Source organism: Pleurodeles waltl, chromosome 5, assembly GCF_031143425.1.
Source record: "Pleurodeles waltl isolate 20211129_DDA chromosome 5, aPleWal1.hap1.20221129, whole genome shotgun sequence".
NCBI lineage: Eukaryota > Metazoa > Chordata > Amphibia > Caudata > Salamandridae > Pleurodeles > Pleurodeles waltl.
The window spans coordinates 923392813-923415291 of record NC_090444.1 but is presented as its reverse complement, the minus strand read 5'-3'; the positions used below and the strand labels follow the sequence as shown (position 1 = coordinate 923415291).

At 39.6% G+C, this 22479-nt stretch overlaps 1 protein-coding gene across 6 annotated transcripts in view; it reads left to right on the top strand.

Moving 5' to 3' along the window:
• The window catches only part of SLC8A1 (solute carrier family 8 member A1), a 1017544-nt gene that overhangs the window by 331457 nt on the left and 663608 nt on the right, over positions 1-22479 (top strand). For all 6 annotated transcript variants that reach the window (XM_069235056.1, XM_069235055.1, XM_069235053.1 and 3 more), the window contains one exon: positions 1668-3512. In XM_069235056.1, the coding sequence (XP_069091157.1) occupies positions 1705-3512 (1808 nt within the window). In that variant the 5' untranslated portion in view covers positions 1668-1704. The remainder of the gene's footprint in view (positions 1-1667; positions 3513-22479) is intronic.

The following is a 22479-nucleotide window of genomic DNA, read 5'->3' as shown; positions in this document are numbered from 1 at the left end:
ACATTCCTCTTCTGGATGATAGTGCACTTTACAAATTCACATATGTAACATAACATCTCCTTGAAGCAACCTCCTGCTCGCATCTCTTATGACTTCTGAACATGAAGTGTAGCCCAATGTTCAACTTTCTTGTGAGATAGCAGCAAGTGCATATCAAAAAACGTAACATAGTTTTCATCAATCACAATTTTTATATTTCACACACCCCGTCCCGAAAACATTCCCAATAATATATTTTAAATGCAGTGATAGCAGGATTCCATTTAAAATTATAACAGTATCCTTACACACCCGTTGACATTGTAGGGCAGTTGTCCGTAGAGTTCTGTTGTTTTATTTTTAAAAAGAACTGAGTGGACTGGGGGTTTCAGTGTTGTGACAGAAACCTTCGGCAACTTGCTGCATTCACATTATGCCCGATTGGATACTGTCTATGCCACACAGTATCTGGATAAAACAGCGTTAAATTCTATAATAATCAATTACCCTCAGAGCTCTGGGTTTTGATTACTTGTTAAAGATGTAAAAGAAACACATAAACTATATTAGAACCAAGTAAAGCATCCGGATGTGTCAATTAGTTAAATGCTTGCTGCTGACATCTGGTGTTATTGACAGATGACAAGTTTGAATCCTAGTGAGATCCACACAGCCTTCCATTTGTCTGAGACCATTAAATTAGCTATTAGAAACATCTGTTGTATCACAGCAATAAGTTCTCATTCGAAAATCAATGAAATTGTGGGTGCCACTCAGGTTCAGAACAAACAGTAAGCCAGGAGATATCATTGAATCGGTGCTCATATCTACATTGTTATGTCCCTTGAAGGTGGCTGGAGAATAAAATATAAAAAATCACATTAAAAAACAATTGCTATAAAGTTAGTCAGGCATCTATTGGGTGGGCTGTGTAGCCAAGGGTGTGTTCAGTATAGTGTTCATTGAAGGGTTCCACTTGGAGTAACGGATGAACCCTAGTTGACTTATCGCACCTACATTTGAACTAAGGTCTTGCAGTATGTATTGTGGGTCTGAGTGAGTGAGACATATTCCTTTGCCATTCTTCTCACTCTAAAAATGCGAACACCGGTCCACTACTGGGCAGTTATGTTGTTTTGTTTGGGATATACTGATACCAGCAATATGACACTGGTCCTCTCTGGGTTGTAAGATGCTATTGGTATAAATCTAATGTTTTCCGTTGAATCTGTGAGCATTGGTAAGTGTGAAATGTCTGCTCTGCCCTTGGTGAGAACCCCTTTCCTTACTAACTGGTTTTGCTGGTGTTTTGAGCTCAACAGGGTACAAATCAGCTTATGACATTTTAATGATGAAATGTTCAATGAGAGCGTTAGATCATTGCCCAATTTAGTCACAGAAAGGGTGCAACTGCTTAACTTGCTCCTTGGTAATATTCATCTCAGAAATTCACTGGCCATAGTAGAATGGAAATTATCAATAAATTGTTAGCCTTGATTGAACCAAAACATTCAACTTGTGGTGGGCAATTAAGCATGTGATATTGTTGTGGACACTTCATAAAATGTTGAACAAGTATGTTTTTGCTGTGCATGCTCATGGAGTACAGTGATATTTAATTTAGCATTGTAGAAAGTGGGGGGAATTTAGAATTTCTACTAAATTACTTTTACAAATTTTATCTGCAGGTCAGCAGTCACTGGTAACCAGAAGATCAGATCAGCAATGTCTACCATGATGAGACCAGGCAATCAGGCTACCCCGGCTTTTAGGATTCATATGGTAACGATTCTGGCTCTCTTATTGCTCTATTTCGGCAGAGCTAATGCAGAAAGTGAAGTTGATGAAGAGAATCCGAATGAAACAGATGTATGCACTGGTACATATTACTGCAAGGAAGGTGTCATTTTGCCAATCTGGCAACCACAAAATCCATCATTTGGTGACAAAATTGCAAGAGCAACTGTGTACTTTGTAGCCATGGTATACATGTTCCTAGGAGTGTCTATCATAGCTGACCGCTTCATGTCCTCCATAGAAGTCATTACTTCTCAAGAGAAGGAGATAACCATCAAGAAAGCCAATGGCGAGACAACCAAGACAACAGTGAGGATATGGAATGAGACAGTCTCCAACTTGACCTTAATGGCTCTCGGCTCTTCTGCACCTGAGATTCTTCTTTCTGTTATTGAAGTTTGCGGCCATAACTTTGAAGCTGGAGATCTGGGACCTAGCACTATTGTGGGAAGTGCAGCCTTCAATATGTTTATCATTATAGCCATTTGTGTTTACGTTGTTCCTGATGGGGAGGTAAGGAGGATTAAGCATTTAAGAGTGTTCTTTGTCACCGCTGCTTGGAGCATTTTTGCTTATACTTGGCTTTATTTAATTTTATCAGTCATTTCTCCGGGTGTGGTGGAGGTCTGGGAAAGCATGCTGACCTTCTTCTTCTTTCCAATATGTGTAGTGTTTGCTTGGGTTGCAGACCGAAGGCTGTTGTTCTACAAATATGTCTACAAGCGATATAGAGCTGGGAAGCAAAGAGGTATGATTATAGAAACAGAAGGTGACAGGCCTTCTTCAAAAGCGGACATTGAAATGGATGGAAAGATGGTCAACTCGCACACTGAAAATTTCATTGATGGCTCTCAAGTTCTGGAAGTCGATGAGAAAGATCAGGATGATGAAGAAGCCAGGCGTGACATGGCCAGAATCCTAAAGGAGCTAAAGCAGAAGCATCCTGACAAGGAAATAGAGCAACTGATTGAGTTAGCAAACTACCAGGTCTTGAGTCAACAGCAAAAAAGTCGAGCATTCTATCGTATTCAAGCTACTCGCTTGATGACTGGGGCCGGAAATATTCTAAAGAGACATGCAGCAGACCAGGCAAGGAAAGCTGTGAGCATGCAGGAAGTTAATTCTGAAGTGATTGAAAATGAGCCCGTCAGTAAGATCTATTTCGAGCAAGCCACGTATCAGTGTCTTGAGAACTGTGGCACTGTTGCTCTGACAATTATTCGAAGGGGTGGGGATTTGACAAACACAGTCTTTGTTGACTTCAGAACAGAAGATGGCACAGCCAATGCAGGGTCTGATTATGAATTCACTGAAGGGACAGTGATCTTTAAACCAGGTGAGACACAGAAAGAAATACGTGTTGGCATTATTGACGATGACATATTCGAAGAAGACGAGAACTTCCTTGTTCACCTAAGTAACATAAAAGTCAACTCCCAGACAGCAGATATCAACCTAGAGGCCAATCATATTACAACACTTGCTTGCCTTGGATCACCGGCCACAGCCACAGTCACCATCTTTGATGATGATCATGCAGGCATATTTACATTCGAGGAGCCTGTGACCCATGTAAGCGAAAGCATTGGCACTATGGAAGTGAAGGTGCTAAGAACATCTGGGGCGAGAGGAACTGTTATTGTGCCATACAAAACAGTGGAGGGCACGGCCAGAGGAGGAGGCGAAGATTTTGAGGATACTTGTGGAGAGCTGGAGTTCCAAAACGATGACATTGTGTAAGTACTTTTATTTACCAGTTTTGTTTGTCATTATTAACTACACACCCAGATGTGGATTGTCTCATACAATGGTTATTATTTAAAATGTATCATGCCACCAAAGAAATGGTTAAATGCAACCTTCCTTTGCTTCGCAATAAAGGAAGGATACATTTTTACGTTTCAACCAGGCAGCCACATGTCCGGGCTAGCACGGGATCTTTGTGTCCAGCTCTTTTCCTCTTTGCTAAGTCTCACTCTGCACTTTGAAATAGCTGCTTGGTTGTCCATGATGCTGTCTAACGAGTGTGGCCCTAGGCTTATGCAAGGGTTGCCAATGTGGGCTGTCCTGAAGGATTGGACTCGTTGAGTGACTCTTCCGTGCCAACATGTTGAAATGTCAAGAGTTTCCACCATTATGACCATGCTTTAGGATGTCATGCAAAAGGTAGTATTAAACAAATGTTAATTCAGAACCTAAAACAATTGTTTACAATTAAATTGAGTTGTGATTGTAACGAACGAGGTGATTTTTCATGGGTGTGAATTGTGCAATGCGCCTTCAGTGCAATCAAACGTTCTAACATGTAACGTTAGCAACTCCCTTACATCAGCTGGGACTCAAGGTCGGATGTCTCTCAGACACTCTAAGATGCTTAGTGTTAACCAACAGAAAATGTATTTAAGGCTCGTATAGTCACTGACAAACATTTACTTACAATCAGGACAAGATAATCATATTCCTGTCGGTGCCTATGGAGCAAGCCTTTTACCAACTCAAAATTAAGATAAAAGCATTACACTTAAACTCGCAGAGTAAAACTTCCTCCTGTTTTCTTCCTTCCAAGATATGAAACTTTTGCTAGATTTCGCAAGCACATTTATGAACATGGATCTTTTTTTTTTCTTATTGGCAAAAGATGTTTATCGCTGTCTACTAATCTGGCAGTGAGCCGAATACTCACCCGCTTCTCGTAATGTAGCAAGGGTATCCATGGATGTTGGGTCAGGCAAATTTATAGTGTCAAACAATTGCACGGTATGTGATGGAAAATATTGAAATGTCATGCATTTGCAGGTATCTTTCTTTTTTGATGCTACAGGAAAACCACGCTGCCGGTACTGTTTGAGGTGACATAACTAGATTGTGGAGTCTTTCCATTTAGCTATAATTTATTGCGTTCAGCATTCAATGAATAGTTTCATTAGACATTTTCTCTGTCTTCGAAATACACCTGCTATAAGTAGGATGAAACAAAGGAACCTCAACAGTCCTGTTTTTCCCATGTACCACTCTACAAAGCCTACTCAGAGAAAATCTACAACTGGCCACAGACAATCACCCCACTGATGACAGAACACCTGATAACGGGGATCCTGCATGGTTGTCACAGCATCGGCCGTCAGCTCCAGGATCTCTCTTCACGTTCACATTAAATGCATTGATGACCACTATGTATTCCACAGAGAGCCCAAACTCTCTCCTTCATTCACATACTTCTCAGCATCTGGGCCACAAATTGAGACCATTCTCACAATACTTCTATTTGTGACTTTGACTAGAACGGTCATCTGCTCTTTGTTCAACAATGCCATTATATGGGTAGTACTTAATTTGAACCAATTGTGGCCGGGCACCACCAGCCCTTACTTTAAGGGACCGGGACCTCAGTAATTTCTTTCTAGTGGTGTACCCACCTGCCATAGCATGCCTCCGAGCATAACAGCAACGCCTGGTGCTCCCCAACTCTGCACACACAGATCTGCAGGATATAACTGTTCCCATCTGCTTTGCTTCCTGTGTTTACCAATGCAGACACTGAACAGCAGGCACTGAGCAGCAGGCCACTGCCTGTATCCTGTGCTAGAAAAGCTGCCTCCCACATGCTCACTTATTCATTTTCCACAGGTGGAAAAGAGTTCTTCTTAGAAATTTGGCAAGATAGATTTGACTTGTGCTCTTTCTGGGGATATTCGGTTTTCTGTTGCCAGTTCAAAGTGACTGGCAACAGAGATAGAGTGATATTTGTGAAGGCATTCATTTATGGAGAGCCAGCTCAAATGACATTCACTCTTGCAAAAAATGTTTCTTTGCCTGCACTTTAAAGTTTAGCTCTCGGTTTTCCTCTCTGTCTCTAGCTCCCAGCCTAAACCCCAAATCCCTCTTTCGCTTTTGGACATTATTTTATCTCTCTCTTATATACACTCCTTTGTCATTCTGTCTAGCTTACTATCTCCCCTTCTCATTTTCTTTTGTTCTCGCTCTATATATTGTCCTCTCCTTTTCCCCTCTCTCTTTTTTCCATTCACTTTCACGCTTTTTGGTCCTCTCTCTCTCGCTCACATTCTCTCCTGTCTCCTTTTCATCAGATATACCTGTAGTCCCTTACCAGTAATTACCCAGCCTTTACTGGCCCATGGAATGCAGGGTTTAATTTGTAAAAGAATAAATGCTGAGGCTCAAATTTTTTCTTAGAAGCCTGGTGCTGGCATCATAGGTAGGGGTGACGAATACCAAGGGTGCATAGACTTGATTCCACTGTAGGCCCTTTTAATCCACCACATTACACTATTTATTTAACTTTTTCAGGTTATTTTTCATTCCTGCTTCATCCCTTTGTCACTGTGTTGCTGTCATTCTCTTCCCTTTTCCATCTTTTTCTTTTACTTCCTTTCCTCCCTCCTTTTTATTCTTTTTTTGTTTTTCTGTCTCGTGCTTTGGCCTAAAGTCTAATGAAGAAAAATAAGTGCCAGTTCCTAAAAGTTAGTGACTGTGGGTCCCACCCACAACAACTGGCTCAAATTAAGCACTGACTGGATAACTCAAGATCCACACTGTGTCTCAGGGAGCATGAAAAGCCTTATTTGTGGCTGGGAGGTCTGATCAATACATCTAAGCTTTCCTCAGGATGTTTGCATAATCTGAATATCATGAATTGAGCTGGTAGAGGAGACCCAGCTTTCCAATCTGCCACATTTGAATTTTCTCAGAAACTAGCAAATTGGCTACATATATTGGGTAATAGTAACACCTATTATTTACTGGGCTTAGACACATCAGAAGTGCGTTATGAAGCACTAGAAAACAAATGATTTGATAAATAGATTTTTTTCTTGTTTTAGTGCTAAAATGTGCTCGCTGCATCAATGATAGAAGTGGGCCATACCAGTGACGGAAGTGGGCAGCAGCCTCCTAAGATAAATGTTGGACACCAGTACTTAGATTTTCCAAATTTAGCACTGGGGAAAATGTGTTAATGGTTCGAGCAGAAGTTAACAAAGAGGATGATCATAATAGGACACGCTATCTGTGATCGTTCTGCAACAAGTCAACCTTCTAGTCTGTGTCTGTTACACGGATCACTGGGTTTCAGAAGACCACTGGACAGTGATTGTTTGGGTCGAAGGTTTGCTCTTATCACACCACACCATCCTCAAAATAAAGCTTACCACAGTTTTCAACGCTCCTAAGTAAAGTAGGGTGTCAATTTGCTGCCCTTAAATGGAGCACCATCAATGTATTAATTTAATTTGTAATGGGTTTTGCAATGTCCTAAGATTGTCAACTTATATTTGCTTCAGAAAAATACAAGTGTCACGAGTTCAAGTAGGAATAAAAAAGAAAGCATACACTATGAAAGGGTGCAGTGCAACTAGATGTGAAGGATTCTTTTTAATAGGGTTCAATCAGTGCATTCATTGATGGTCTATGAATGTTACATTTTCAGACGTTTCCAAAGTGCAGATAGTTGGATAATATCCTGAAACAGAAATCAGTGTATTTCAAAATTGAGTCCTTGAACTCCACTGAATGTTTCTCCTTCTAAAGCCCTCCTTACAAGTTGGCCAATTAGTTGCAACGGGAGCCGACACCGAGGTGTTCAATATTGATTGGGTGTTCAGAACATTATTCAAGTTTTGGTGCTTACTAAAGCAAAATCAACTTAGGGTCATGTGAGCCTTTTCTGTTGGGTCTGATTGCATCAGCAACTAGATTTTTCCAGCACATATGCTCCTCGTTGTCCCTTATTTCTTGCATGTTGTTTGTACTAATACTTTGTTTCTCTCCTGGAAAGAGTAAATAGAGCGACGTACGAGCTACCAATACCGAAGTTATGAGGCACCATATTCATCCATATAGGCATCCAAGCATTGTGACTTAGGCTAGAAGAAAGGTCTCCATGGCCCATATTTATAAATTCAGCAACTCTTAAAAGAAAAGAGACAACAAAGCACAATTTGTTGAAAAAAGAGGTAAGCAGCTCAATTTGATTCATGGGTTAAACAGTCAAAGCCACACTGAGTCAGTCTCCAGTGGATTTCAGGAATACTTAGGGATCTTTCAGACCTAAGTACGAATACCTAGCAAAAAAAAACAGCGCAAAAGCATAGAAATATCAAATCAGGTGATTTTTATCCACTTGAATTACACCAGAAAAGGTAAATAAGATACCAAAATACCTTTGCCTCTAATTGCATTTCTTTGTACCCCATTTCCTACTTTTTGCCCTACCACCACGCAAACATGGGTGATAACCTCCTGAACAAAATGCAAGTGCCTGAGTTTATTCCCAGTTCATGGCGAATACTAATGCTAAAATATGCAATTACTATGTGTACCAGTTGTACCACTGTCCCTCTGGTATGAATGAAGGATCCCCAAGGATGAAATTTTCACATGACCAAACATTAATTAAGTATTTTTTACTACAAAAAGGAAATAGGAGGAAAGTTCCAGGTTTTAAAAGGAGAGGTGCTTTGGAGACAAACATTGTTACTTTTTTGTTGTGGAGCCTATATAATATTATTGGGCATATTTATAAGGAAGTGGCACATCAGCTATGATGCGCCACTTTTCATACACCCCTTCTGTCCCCCCTAACGTCACCATGGTAGTTCCATATTTACAATACGGTGCACCATGGCACACATAAGCACCATAGCATCAACATTTGTGATGTTATTGTGGCACATTGGTCGACTATAACTAAAAATTATGGCACTAGTCCAGCAATGCACGTGGGCCCATTGGAAACAATGGGTGCATCACTTTAACACCTGCCTTGGCCAGGCGTCAAATATGACAGGAAAAATGGCACAGTGAAATCTAGTTAATTTCACTGCACCATTTGTCTGGGCCTCCTAGTGGGGGAACAACCCCCTTGCAAACATTATGCCTGGCAAGGGCAAAATGTGGTGCTAGGGGTTACAAAATAGCGCAGTGCTTGCATTACGCCACTTTGTTAATCTCGTGTTGGGAAAAAGCCTCCTTGATGCCTCCTGAGCATAAAAAAATGGTGCTAGGGAGGCAAAAAGAAGCGCTAGAGGCTTGTAAATATGCCCCTATGTCCATTAGATATTTACTAACACAGCTAAGGATGGTTTGTCAAAGAAATTAGTAATATATGTTTCGCAAGTTCTTCCCCCTTTTGTAAACAAGTTAATGATATCATAATACATTAGATTTCGATGTTACAAAACTGAGTACATCAAATCTGAACCTTACTAGACAGGTTGTGATTTTTTGACTACTGTCTCAAATTGAGAGGACTTCCATTTATTCCTTGTGGTCTCCCTTAATTCCCATAGAAATAGATAAAGGGCCTGATTTATGGAAAGTTAGCGCCGCCTGTAAGTCATTTTTGACGTGAAAGCGGCGCAAACGTACAAAATATTATTGTATTTTGTAAGTTTGCGCGCTTTTGTGTCAAAAAATGACATAAAGGTGGTGCTAACTTTTCATAAATTAGGCCCTAAATTTGTTTGATCTTCTGAAGTTTTGTACCCAGTACCCAACACAAAACTATAAGAAAGTAAGGTTTTTTAAAGAATAGAAATTATAACATTACCAAGCAAGAACCTATTAGGAAATTGAAATTTTGATTACCTTTTCTGTCATTGTCCCTATTTTATCCTTGATCTGACGATTTAGAAGAGTTGAGTGCTACGACTGGTTGTCTCACATATATAAACCCTATTTAATCCAGTGAGATAGAAGATGGTATAATTTTGTGGTCATAGTTGATAATTCATGGAAAACTCGGCTGGTGTATGCATTTTTCAGCATTCACCTGATGCGATGCGTGTAATTCACCTTGGTTTATGCTCACCAGTATGACTTTGCAAGATGAACACAAGAGGATGGTCATTATGCACTAACGATACTAAACCATTGTAATCTAGATAAATAATATGATTATACAATAGAAGTTGCAGAAGACACCTTTTCTGGTGCACCAAATATCTTCTTAAAGGTTCTTTATGTATTTAACTTACCTAAAGGATGCCTTTTCCAGTAAAAAAGAGTATGAAGTCTGGCTCTTAATAGAAAGGTTCGTTTGCGGTGGACTGTTGGTGGCTTTTATTTGCACTAGTTTGGGAATTATCACAAATTGGCTCTGAACACAGTAAAGCTTGTTCCATTTATAACAAGCCTTCTCAACCTGTCTTCTCAACCTATTGTAGAGAATTGTGCTTAATGCACAGTTTGCTGGTGTTCTCTTTTTAGTGAATCGACTTTGCAGGCAGAGGGATTCATTACTGTAATGTAGACATGCATGTGACTTGCTGTGACACACAAGGGCAGAAAGCAGGATCCCTTGCAGTGCAAGCAACGTTTCTGCAGCTATTAGGACTGTGACTGACAGACTTTCCCAGTGCTTCCATTGTGCAGACAGAATGAAACACAAAGGGTTATGTGGTTCAAGTCTCTGAGATGCAGCTAATAGTTTATGTTTCGCAAAATTCATAGGGTAGTATTGCTTCTGTTTTTTTTATTTGTTATATTCTGTGACATCTCTCCCTAGCTCCCATGCGGCCAAGCGTGCAGTGTGCTGCATATTAAAAAGGAATCATGTATACTTGTTTCTTACATGTGTGGCGCACGTCTTGCAAAGTAGTATCAATTTATACAGGAAAGATTTCAAACATATTGATATGGATAGGATTTGCCACAAAGGATACATTCTGATGACATCTGATTAAGATCCCACATGGATAATTCAGTTTCCACCTTAACCCAACACGCATACAAAGCACGGCGTTAATTAAAGGAAGTGGCCTACCATCACCCATGGGCAAGGTGTATTTGATAATCTTGAACTGGTGCCAACACTGGCCATTTCAAATTCTGAAAAATTGCAAAAAAACATTTATATCTGATTTACGGAACACAAAAATCCATGTAAAGGAATGCAACGGATCCTATTACCACAAAACAGCTCCACTGGATTTGCCTTTTTTTTAAAGTGCCCATCTGTATGTTCATTGAATGAACATAGGATGCAGAAATAAGAGACAAGCCAGACCAAATCTTCCAACATTAAGAACTTAAATAAACAGATTCAAACAAGACTCTAAATGAAGAACCCAGTGAAATTACAATAACTAAGTCACCCCTAGATAAAAACCCAAAGTAAACCATATAAGCCTAACAGACTAAGTACAATCCTTAACAAAGAGAAACAAACTCTATCACTCAAAGGCAAAGGTATAAAACAAGTGAAAGTTATTAAATTCTATACAAATACAACAAAGATGAGAAGCTAACTAAATCACGGAGGAATAGTGCCAAAATAAAATAAACAGACCCAAGTGACTAAACAAGCCACCCAAGGTTAAAAAAATAAACAATAAATAAACAAACTTGCTTTGTAACCCAAAATATAAGGCTAACTAAATCACACAAACGTTAAAAAATCCTCAGAACCATCCTGTCTTTGGAAAGTAAATTAAAGATTCTAATGCAATGTAAGTATTTAAAAATACTATACAACCAAATAGCATAAGACTAAATACAAAGAAAAAATATTTACTGTAAGGTTCAAATGGAAGGGGCTAACTAAGGATCATATGCAACGGTATTAACCCTAAACCCCGAGACTTACAAATCTATCCACATTGAAGTAACTATGAAAATCACTAAATTTAGAGACTAACTAATATACACTTGATTGTAAACTAGTAAATGAAAAAAGAGAGACTAATTCATATATCCAAGGATAGGAGATTAAATTAGATATTAAAAAATCAGGTGTGACTAAACCATCTATAAGAAAAAAAACACTTAAACTGAAAAGACTGACTACATTGCTAACTTTGGAAACCCTACACAAACAAATAACCATAAAGAACTATTGCAATTCTTGTAAAATAATGAGACTAACTAAATCAGCCGCAGATAAGCAAGTGCCTGAACTGCCAAAAACGAGATCTACTTTAATCACTAAAATACGATTACACTTGACACATCAAAAGAGACAAGTCCAAACTTACCACGTGTGTAAAAGAGAGTAAATAGACTATACAACTTCTATTTTTCGCTGACATTATTACACTCTTTTATGTTAGGAATATCTCCCAACTACGTGTATACACACTGCCATTTTGCATCTTTTATAATATGTGGTGTTCTTGCTTTAGGAGTGCCACGTCAATGTAGATATTACTCCAAAACAAAATGTCCAAACTCAGTTTAACGCAACCCATAATTTTTTCAAAACATTAATAGTGCCTGTTCATTATTATTTATTCTTCAGAACTGTGAACTTTCTAAATGGATTTGAAAAACATGCCACCTTTCTTGAAAATGTAATTTTCAATACTCATTTTAAGATCTAAGGGCCACATGTAGCAAACTCCGAGATTGCGACTAGGAAATTGCGAGTCTGTCCGACTCGCAATTTCCGAGTCGCAATCTCGGATGCAGAGCGGTGTCTCAGACACCGTCTGTGACTCGCTATGGGGTCGCAAAGACCCACCTCATCAATATTCATGAGGTGGGTCGCATTTTGCAACCCCATAGCGAGTCCCTGCACTCACAGGGATGGTGGCCTGCTGAAGTCAGCAGACCTCCATGTCTGTGACAGCTTTTTAAATAAAGCAGGTTTTTTTCTTCATTTTGCAGCCCGTTTTCCTTAAAGGAAAACAAGTTGCAAGTGAAAAAAATACCAAAACCATTTGGTTTCGTTTTTTCAGTGTAGGCAGTGGTCCATTGGACCACTGCCTGCTCTGAAAAAACATTCAGGGCAACATTCACAAAGGGGAAGGGGTCCCATCGGGACCCCTTCTCTTTTGCGAATGAGTTACCACCAGTGTGACACTGGTGGTAACTGCGAGTTGCAAAGCAATTCTGAATTGCGATGCGAGTCGCAAATAGGAAGAGAACACCCCTTCCTATTTGCGAGTCGCATTCACAAATTGCGAGTCGGCACCGACTCGCAATTTGTGAATGTGCATCGCGTTAGCCTGTTTGCATGGCGCAAACTGCGATTTTCGCAGTTTGCACCATGCAAACGGCTTCCTACATCTGGCCCTAAGTACTTTAATTCTGATTGATTTTAAAAAATTGTTATTCATATTGCTGACTGTGTATTGATGAATTGTTTATATGATTTTGGATACCCAACAAAATAAATTATCAAAGCAAAATGCTTTATTAGCGAAGAAGAAAGGGACATTTAGATGAAACATTTAAGTTTAGGGATGTTCTGCAACTAAGTGTTGCTAAAAGGTAAAACAAATCCACTCAGCAGTCAGCAAACACCCATGTTAATTTTTTGACCCATGCTTCTGTTGGTTGCAGTGCTCAACCACTCAATTAGGCAGTGTTTTAAAAGGGTAGTATGCATTCTTGCTACTTCCAGAAGAATTTGTCCAAAATAACTACTGAGTCCAAACAACAACTGGAGAAGGGTGACATGTGTCAGAGCCACCTCAAGGGCATACGCTCCATCCTGAAAGATTTGCATATTTTGGAGAGAAACCAGAAAAAAGTCTGACAAAGTACGAGATGCTCCAGTGCCCGAGGTGGCAGGAGTTTCAGTCCTCTATTTATTAGCTCCAGCAGATGTTTCACTTAAAGGTATATAAGGGGTAATAGTGCCCTACACCTCCGGTTAAGAATGAGAGATCTGGGGAACAAGGCCAGTAAATGTGATTGACACATTGGACTGACAAAATATAATTGCACAGAACATCACATTTTAACATTTTGGAGGCAGCCATAAGGATGAAGAAGTCCACCAAGAGTGCACGACAATTGATGGAGAGCTTTGTATACCACCAAATGCAGTTAGTTCCAGTGGAGTTATCTCCACAGTGAGGCTTGTGTCTGCCTTCATAACAATGTCTGGGAATTAGCCAGAGTTAGCTCTGCTTTCCAGGGCTGCATGTGCTTCAAACACAAACTGAGCATTTACTTACGCTCTGCCTCAAATTGAGCCAAGTCTGAATATTTCCAGTTTGAAAGACTTCAGGCTAATAAGCACCTTGAGACTGAACAGCCTCAAGAAAACTGATTAAAAGGACTAGAGTCAGTCTTAGGGCTTCAAGGAAGCTGTCAAAACTACAGACTTCATGACAGACCTTAACAAAGGTGAGCAATGTTGTATTCAGGTAGAAACACAGGAAATCGGTTTCTTTGATGGGAAAAGCTAATGTCCTTGTAATTCTTACCGCAAAACTGAGTCAGTGTCACAAGCTAATAAATAGGGTGTTTAACATTCCAAAGGCTGAGATGGGGCTATCATTAGGTCTGGGCAAATTCTAAATTACATAGTGAGATGCTTTTAATTTTGGGATTTTTGTATTAGGCTTATTAGCTGAAGTTCCAGAAATTACACCAATATGCCATGCCATTAAATTACGAGCCATTGACAGTAACATTTTACCTCAAGTGAGGATGAATTATGAGAAAGGTTAGCTGTTGCTTGTGCTACGTATGTAATATTTTACCTCAAAATGAATCCTCACATCATTAATGGACGCCGTTGCTCATTTTGGACTAAAATAAAGCGCTAAATGATGGACTTACATTTTGTGTAATTACCTTTAAATTCACACAATTTTCTCAAAATGCAATGTAATTATGTGAAAGTAAATTATGCAAATGGGGCACACCCCTGTTTATCAGAAAGATGTTGTCGATGTAAACAGGCATGTGTGTCTTAATCCAGCTTTTTCCAACCATCAGGATCAATGGACCCAATGGTGGTCTTTACATTTGAGTATAAGTTCGGCTCCAGATCATAAATTGAATCATTTTTAAATATTGAAGTATTTAATTAAATATTATCTTTACTGATTCCATTACCAGACGCTACTTTTCCAAAAAGATCTCTCTAAAAACGAATAAGGATATCTTCTAATGTTTAATATCAATTTCCAGACTTTAAAATTAACCAGCAAATTGGCAATCTTTTTTTTCTTCAAAAATATTTCCTTGTGTGATAATTAGTGTTCAGGTTATCACTGTATGCAGGTCCTGTAAGGGTTTTGGTGTGCCCAGTAATGCCATCATTTCGTGAGTTTTGAGACCAATAGTAAGAAGAGTAGTGCCAGAAGTACCACAGGCCGAGGGATATTGTGGCATTGCTGCTAACCCGGTGTGTTCCTAATTGGCCTCCCTGGTGAACAGTTTCTAATTAAGCCTTTAAAAACTGCACAGTTAGAACTAAAATGCTCTCTGAAACAAGTGGTCCAACCCAGATTATGTTGTGTGTTACATAGAGCACCTATGGACCTGCATAGCATTTCCAGTGGTAGCAATGACCAAAGTGAGGGTGTATCCCACCAGATGTATTAGTTCATCACCCAGTTTTCCTCAGTAGGTGTCTGCACGTCTGAAATCTACAGTATGATGTGTAAGGAAGATCAGGACTACCGCTGTCTCCTGCTGGCGCGCAAGCACAGTTATCTCCTTGGGTGCACAAGCCCCGCAGTCCCTTTAAAAACAGGACCCTAAAAAGACTGCTGCGTAGCAGCGTTCAGACAGCACCTCCCAGATGCAGTGATGGCCTTGCAGCGTATGCACTCTCCATCTTGTTTGTGGTGTCAGATGAACTGCAGGGGTGTATTTGTTGTTGAGATCTCTTTACAGTGTGGTTCATTAGTTCTATATTACAGGACATAATTGCAGTACATATTTCAGGATATCAAATGATGCGGTTTCAGAGATTACATTTGTCTGCGGCCAGGATTCATATAGTGGCCGTACTCATTAATTAAGAAGCACGAGGTCTAGTTATTGCTGCAACCTATATCTGAGATCGCATGCCTCGGAGACATGTTAGAATTGAAAGATCACAGGGTGTCTAATGTCTGAGTCAGTGACACGTGAGGTTTATGAGTGAGGTTGTGTTAACCGAATTAGTGGCAGAGAAGACAGGGCTCAGCTAGAACTCTTGGATTTAATTGGATTACTGAAATTATATGACATAGCTGCATGCACTGAGTCACAAGCTGTGCATGTCCAATTTCATACACTCCTAGCCAAATCATGTACATATTGCCACCATGAGTGTAGCTCCCCCTTTGACAGAGAGGCATGAGAATTTGCCATGCGTCCATATCTGTCTGTGTATTGAGGATAGGCACTGGAGTGTTTCACAAGAGTATTATTTACCAAGCAGCAATCCAGCATCAGTTATTATTATAGAAGTGGAATGAATTGAGCTGTGGGAAATGCATAGAAAATCAAGCAACACCCCCACTGGCTTATATCCGAGAAGTTTTTTGTTCAAACGTAACCTCAGCACTTACAGATGTTTGGTTGGGAAAACCAAGGGATCAATATATGAGTTAAATATTGAAACACAATAATATATCTTAATAAAGATTTATGTATTTCATGGAAATCGTCCATCACCTAGGAAAACACAAGATTATAGGTGAAATGCTTGTAAAAGTCTCATCCACTGTCAATCTCTCAAGCTGCATTCGTTTCACCATGGTGCCGCTATGATAACAATAATCCCTACCGAACTGCCTAGCCATTGCTAACATATTGCTAGCACATGGCCTTTTGTCTCATCCAATCACAAAGACACACAGACAAAGCACAAGAAAGTGGGTGATTTAGTCAATGAGTGAACAGTATTCCTATTTCAGCATTCATTAATAAAGCTTTAATGTGCTTGCTGAGCTAAGCGTCGTTGCAGGGGGAAATCTGAAAGATAAATGTAAATATTGCACAGTTGGGCATAGAGAGAAGTAAAAGGGTCAATGATGTGCAATGCGTGGAATGGGGTGTATGTCAGAGTAACATTTGCAGGAATATCGTCTGAGATAAATATTGTCTCCTAAATGTTATTTAAAAAATATATGCATTGGGTGTAAATTTTCTATTAGTGACTCCAAAAGAGAGATGTTCTGTAAATGATATTTAGGACAAGATATTCACATCATATGATATTCTGAGAGTGATATTCTAGCACCATACCATGGAATCTGGAACTCAATTTAAAGGGATCCACATTTTAGGAGCACATTACGAGCATGTGTTTCGTCCTTTAGAAGATTATTTCAATTCATGTCCATTGTCTATGCGTTGTAGACTGACTCTTGTGTTCAGGTGCATTGCTAACTGGGTATTGTATTGAACAAAATATGCAGAATATGTTTGGCCATCATTTAATTTAGCAAATATGGTCTTGTGGATAGTGGAAAAGCTTATACAGAGTCCTCCAAATTGGAAAGATATGACCGTAGTGACCCATCATCAACAGCAACTGGGAAGTCATATTTTGCACCACGTGGAGTTTCTACATCAGGCACACGAGTAAGATAGACACAAATCTGAAATCTAGTATGAAAGAGGATATGGATTTCTCTAATGACAAGTGTGTGCCAAGAAAAGATACGTGCAATCAGATAAGTCCTCTAATGCCCGCTGTACTAAGCTCAGGTAAATATTGAATTACATAAGTTAAATCTTGTGAAAATTGTAAAATGTTTTTAAATTTCACATAGTTTTCCCCAGTGGACACTGATTCAGAAGGAAATGTCTCATGGTAATAGTAAAATAAATTTTCTATGTCACCAAGAACTCTGTTGGTGCCTCACATGACATTTGCATTCATGGTATGCCTGTCATTGACATTACTGGCAAACCTGCGTACCTTTGTGTAATTCTTCACACAATTTCTAGAAAAAAAGTGCGGTTTTGCCTACCTCAGACAACTGAAAGGATCCAAGATGAAAGTTAAGTACCCTGTGAAACGTATAGCCTATTGATGAAAGCCAAGGAAGGAGGTCGACAATAGAATATCAAAACCGTGGGATAGCTCACTGATGCTATTCATGTTGTTTGCAACTCATTCATCCTTAACGTTTGGTCATTCCACAGCAGCAATTCGTTTTTTTGTGTTTTTAGTTAGGGAAGTATGAGGTTCCCAAGATCGAGGAGGTGACAATATCTGTGAGTAGACGAATCCTAAATAACTCGTAGGATGTAATACAGATATGTGGCACAGTCCTTAGGTTTGGTCTTTAAAATTACAGTGGCAACCAGTCATTTTAGGACATGACTTTATGTGGACGTAGATGAACCTGTAGCCGCAGCCTCAGTGGAAAAGATACTGAAATGGGCACGGTCCCACGCAGAGTGTTGCCGATATATACAGTATTCTATTGCTAAAAGTACTGATATTAAACGCTGGTTCCCTTTTCAAATATGAATGTCTTTCCTCTGGGTGAGGAGGTACTGAATGACATCCATGAAATTCTCTTAAAGCTGCACTTGGGTATACATCTTTCACAGGAAGGTACATCCACCAGGTGGGAGCACAAATCTTGTTATCACCTTGCTACTGGTGGATTGGTTGATGATGGGTCTTCTGTCCCCTTCAATTCGCACACATGTGGGCACCTGCTCATTTTGTATTGCTTTGCTATTAAAAACTCACACCACTAAAAGCAGAGTGATTGCAACAACGCAATGGTTTCAATGTACTTCAGATTATTAGCACCTTCCCTTAGGTCTGAGCAAAATTGAAATTGCACTGGCTGAATTAACACGATTCCAGAATTTCACCTTAATGCAATATTTCTCAAAAGATGGCTTCATATACATTCACATTATTTTTGCCTGCAGAATGCTGGTTCTTCTAGGAAATCTCTTCAAAGGTTTTCTCCTGTCATTCTCCTGTCAATATCTTGTGTGACTTTTTTACAGTAAACATGTATTCCCATGAAACATGTTGCACAAGGTACCGACCACAAATGTCCCACTTCCTTTATCTGTGTCATGTTGCAAAACGTTTAAGCCATACCTGTTTCTTTTTCCAACGATCACAGAATCATTTCTGAGAGCAAGTAGGTGAGAGGGGTTCAAGGTCGGTTGTCACGTACATCTGGTCTTTTGGTATATTATTTCTGCTAGGAAATATCTGCCATCTGTTACCCAGATGACTGCCTATTCCCTCTTGCCAGCTTCCTTAATTGTCAAAGGTAATGTTCCATTCTCTAATTTAGGTATTTTCAAATGTGGCTTGTAGCTGATAATTACGCTTGAGCTGTAAGGAAGCAATATCTGTGCTTTTTAAAGGGGTACTTCTGAGAGTCGCTATCATACTGTAAACAAACCTATCTAGGGACAAAACAAAGAAAGAAAAAATGGACGTTTTAATAAAAACTGGACTCAGTGAGGTCACCACACATTTTGCTCACCAGATGTTCATAGACGTGATCATTCATTACATCTTAGAGGTTTGTCAACACTTGGGCCCAGATTTACACGATTTACTTTACATCCTGTTTCCATTATTTTCTTAACGCGAACCCGGTGCAAAGTCAACTGGTGGGATTTACAATCCACCACAGAGCATGGCTTCTTTTCTATTGTCATCTAATGTAACGCAACACAGCACAGAATTCCTATGACTTCAGTGATGGCAGCACCCCCAGTCTGAAAACTGTTCGAGCCCCACTGAGCTTGGTCAATTGCAAAAAAAAAAAAGAAAAAAAAAAAAATAAGAAAATGTACGTTCAGGTTGATATTCCAATAAATAATTAGGTTGGATTTGAAGTTTCCAGTCTATTATTTTTGCTCCTCAGTGTTATCTGCTTTTCCTTCTCTGTCTGTTCTGTAGAGCGTGCACACACCAATTTCATTGAACAGTACAATGTAATTACAGGAGACATTTTCATGGCAACATGGGTCTGCGGGCTCTGTACAGACCCTGTGGTAAGGGCACAGCCACTGATACCTGACGGCATGGGACAACCTGTCCCTCATAAATCGTTAGCCCCTATCTCTGAATCACTTGTTCTTATACATTTTGAAACTCACGGATTAATTATTACTGAGCACAGGCAGAGCATGTGTGTGTGATCCCACAATTGCAACACATTGCTTTTTTGAACCAGCTCCTCCCAGGACTCACCGTAGAATGTTCTAGAGCGTGGAGTGTACACGTCGCAATGGAGCTCTGCGATGATCGCCTCAGGACTGTGTGGATGAGACTTTTTGCTTTGCAGCACATTTGCATTAGACCAGTATACTAAATTATTAATTTTCATCAATGGTGAGATGCGTGTGGAATATTTTGATGACAAAGGCTTTAATTAGGCTGTGCGAGACATACACATGCCTGGCGGCATCAAAAACCTTGCGTGTACTACTTTGTCATGTCTGCAGTTAGGGTGTATAACAGGGTGTGCTCTAATGCACAGTATCATTTAGAACACTCTCACTCCACATCAGACTTCTACTATACGAACAACAATTTTGACGTTAAAGTGAGAGCACGTGGGTTTCATAGCATTGATTTTTTTCAAGTAAAGTACATGTCTATGCTATATCTGGGGTAAACAGACATTTATCATTCAGTGTACAGTCAGATTAGAGCTTAATATGTAATAGTCTCAAATCCAAACTGCTAGGACCATCTAGAGTATTATAAAGCAAACCCTAAGGGGCATATTTACAAGCCCATACTGCCACCAGACAGTCAGATTTTGTGACGCTCTGTTGGCCCTGTGCCTTCTTTACAGGGCGCCGTTAAGCCAATTTTTGTGGCTTAGTGCTACCTTGTAAATATGCCCACTGATGCAGTTTTCTGCGGCAGAGGGGTGTGCAATGGGTGTTGCTATGGGCATACCTACGCAACACCCATTGCTTTTTGACACTGCCCCAGATTTACAAGGAAATGTAAATCTGAGGCAGCGCCAAAACTAACACCACCCCAGGGGTGGCATTAGCATGGCACAATGAGGAGAAATACTTTTATTTCTCCTCATTTATGCTCCTTCTATGTAGGGCATTAATGCTTGTCTATGTGCAGGAAGGTGCCCTTTCCTGCACATAGGCAATCATCCCTTCAATGCAGGCACCCTGGCACTATAGTGCCAGTTTGCGTGCATCGGCGCTGCGCAGCTAAATTTAGCCCCAGAACTAGGGGAAACACAGGGGTGAGCCTTATTTTTGTAAATATGCCACATCCCTGTGTTTCTGAAGTGATACGGCGCTGCCAATTGTGGCACAGCGCATCACTGTGCCAGTTCCTTGTAAATATGCCCCCTTTGCACTTTATGAGAGGTCAATTTTACCCTTAGGAATGGTCTGAAGGAAAATTAACAACTTTACATAGTTTGAAGTATCTTGCTTTTGGGCATCCGTGCCAAAATTGGACTTTCTTTTCAATTTAGGTCACATATATCACTGTTGAGCACTAAAAACAGTTCTACTGAAAATTGTTAGACTCTCCTCGTGAGTGGCCCTGTAAATGTGAATTGTGTGTAAAGGGCTCAAAGGTGTACTTGCCCCAATTTGAGATGACAAAATGTGCAAAATTTACAGGCTCTTGATATTTTTCAGTGTGCATATTTTCCCAGAAAACAAAAACTGCCAAAATTGACAATGGAAAAGAGGTCAGAAAGAGGCACCACGTATTATGATGTCACTATACGCTCAGATAATGAAGACTGTTTCTAATTTCAACCTCATTAACTCAGAGTGGGGCATACATTTACCCATTACACACATTGTGAAACCAGTATTTTCAAGGGGCTAAATGAGTAACCTATAAATCAGTCAAGTACGAATGACCCCTTCTTATTTATCGCCCTGTAATAATAATAATAATAATAATAATAATAATAATAATAATAATAATATTAATATAGTAGTATAAAAACGCAACAGAATGACCCTGTGAGGTAAAGCTACAAATTGCATTTATCAAACTCCTGTGTAAAACTGCATGGGCATTGCAGAGGGAAAGTTGTGACATATCTCATCTCTAGCTTGTCTGTTAATTGGGGCCTACTGCTGGTCTAGAGCCAGACCTTTGACTTGAGCCAGGCTCAAGTCTGCCTAGACTTGCCTAAAAATAATAAGTTCTCTACATAGGCATATGTCTGAACGTGCTCACCTTGGGAAACGTGAAGGTAGGCATCACTTTCTTCCTAGTGGGATTACTGGCATAAATTAACCATTTTAAATTATTAGGTCCAATATCACTTGTTAGCACCAAGTATTCTGTATTAAGGTTTGACAATAAATGGACAGCGTAAACATTCATGTGAAAGGAAACTCTATAGACCTTTCAAACACCCTCAGGAGGTAAAGAGCTCTCATTACAGCAGAATATCTGTTCAGTTACCAACCTCTAAGAAGCCATATTTTCATATGTATATGAGGCTCTTCTTTTCTCCAGCTCTTCACCCTCATTCCCCACACTTCAAGCATGAGGCAACCCAAAATAAGGAAACTGCATTTTTGTCACAGTGGAAAATGTTTTGCTTTGAAGAGTACTTCCCTGCACCTTCAGCGGTTTGGCGGGGGTTGGGGTGCTCCCTCCCAAATTGTGCCTTTTATACACATTTACACAAACTTTCAGTCTTCACCTACTTTACAATGACAAAATAGACAGAATTCCATCATTTAAACATCAATTCCATCAATTGGGCGTATGAATCTTTTTATAACACCAATACTATTTATTTGCTGCATTGGTTAATCTACTAAAAAAACGTATACAATATTCCTCAAAAATCCTTTATTTCCTCAAGAAATGTATGCAGCTCATATTCTTAGTTCATTAATTGTAATAAATACTGAAGTTCAATGTGCATTAAAAAATGTTTTATTTCCATCACCTCAAAATGTGACCAATCAGGACACCTAAGTGCTTCGACTTGGTTGTTGATTTTAAATAACATCGAATCATTCAATATTACCAGGTAACTTAAGAGACAGGCATCC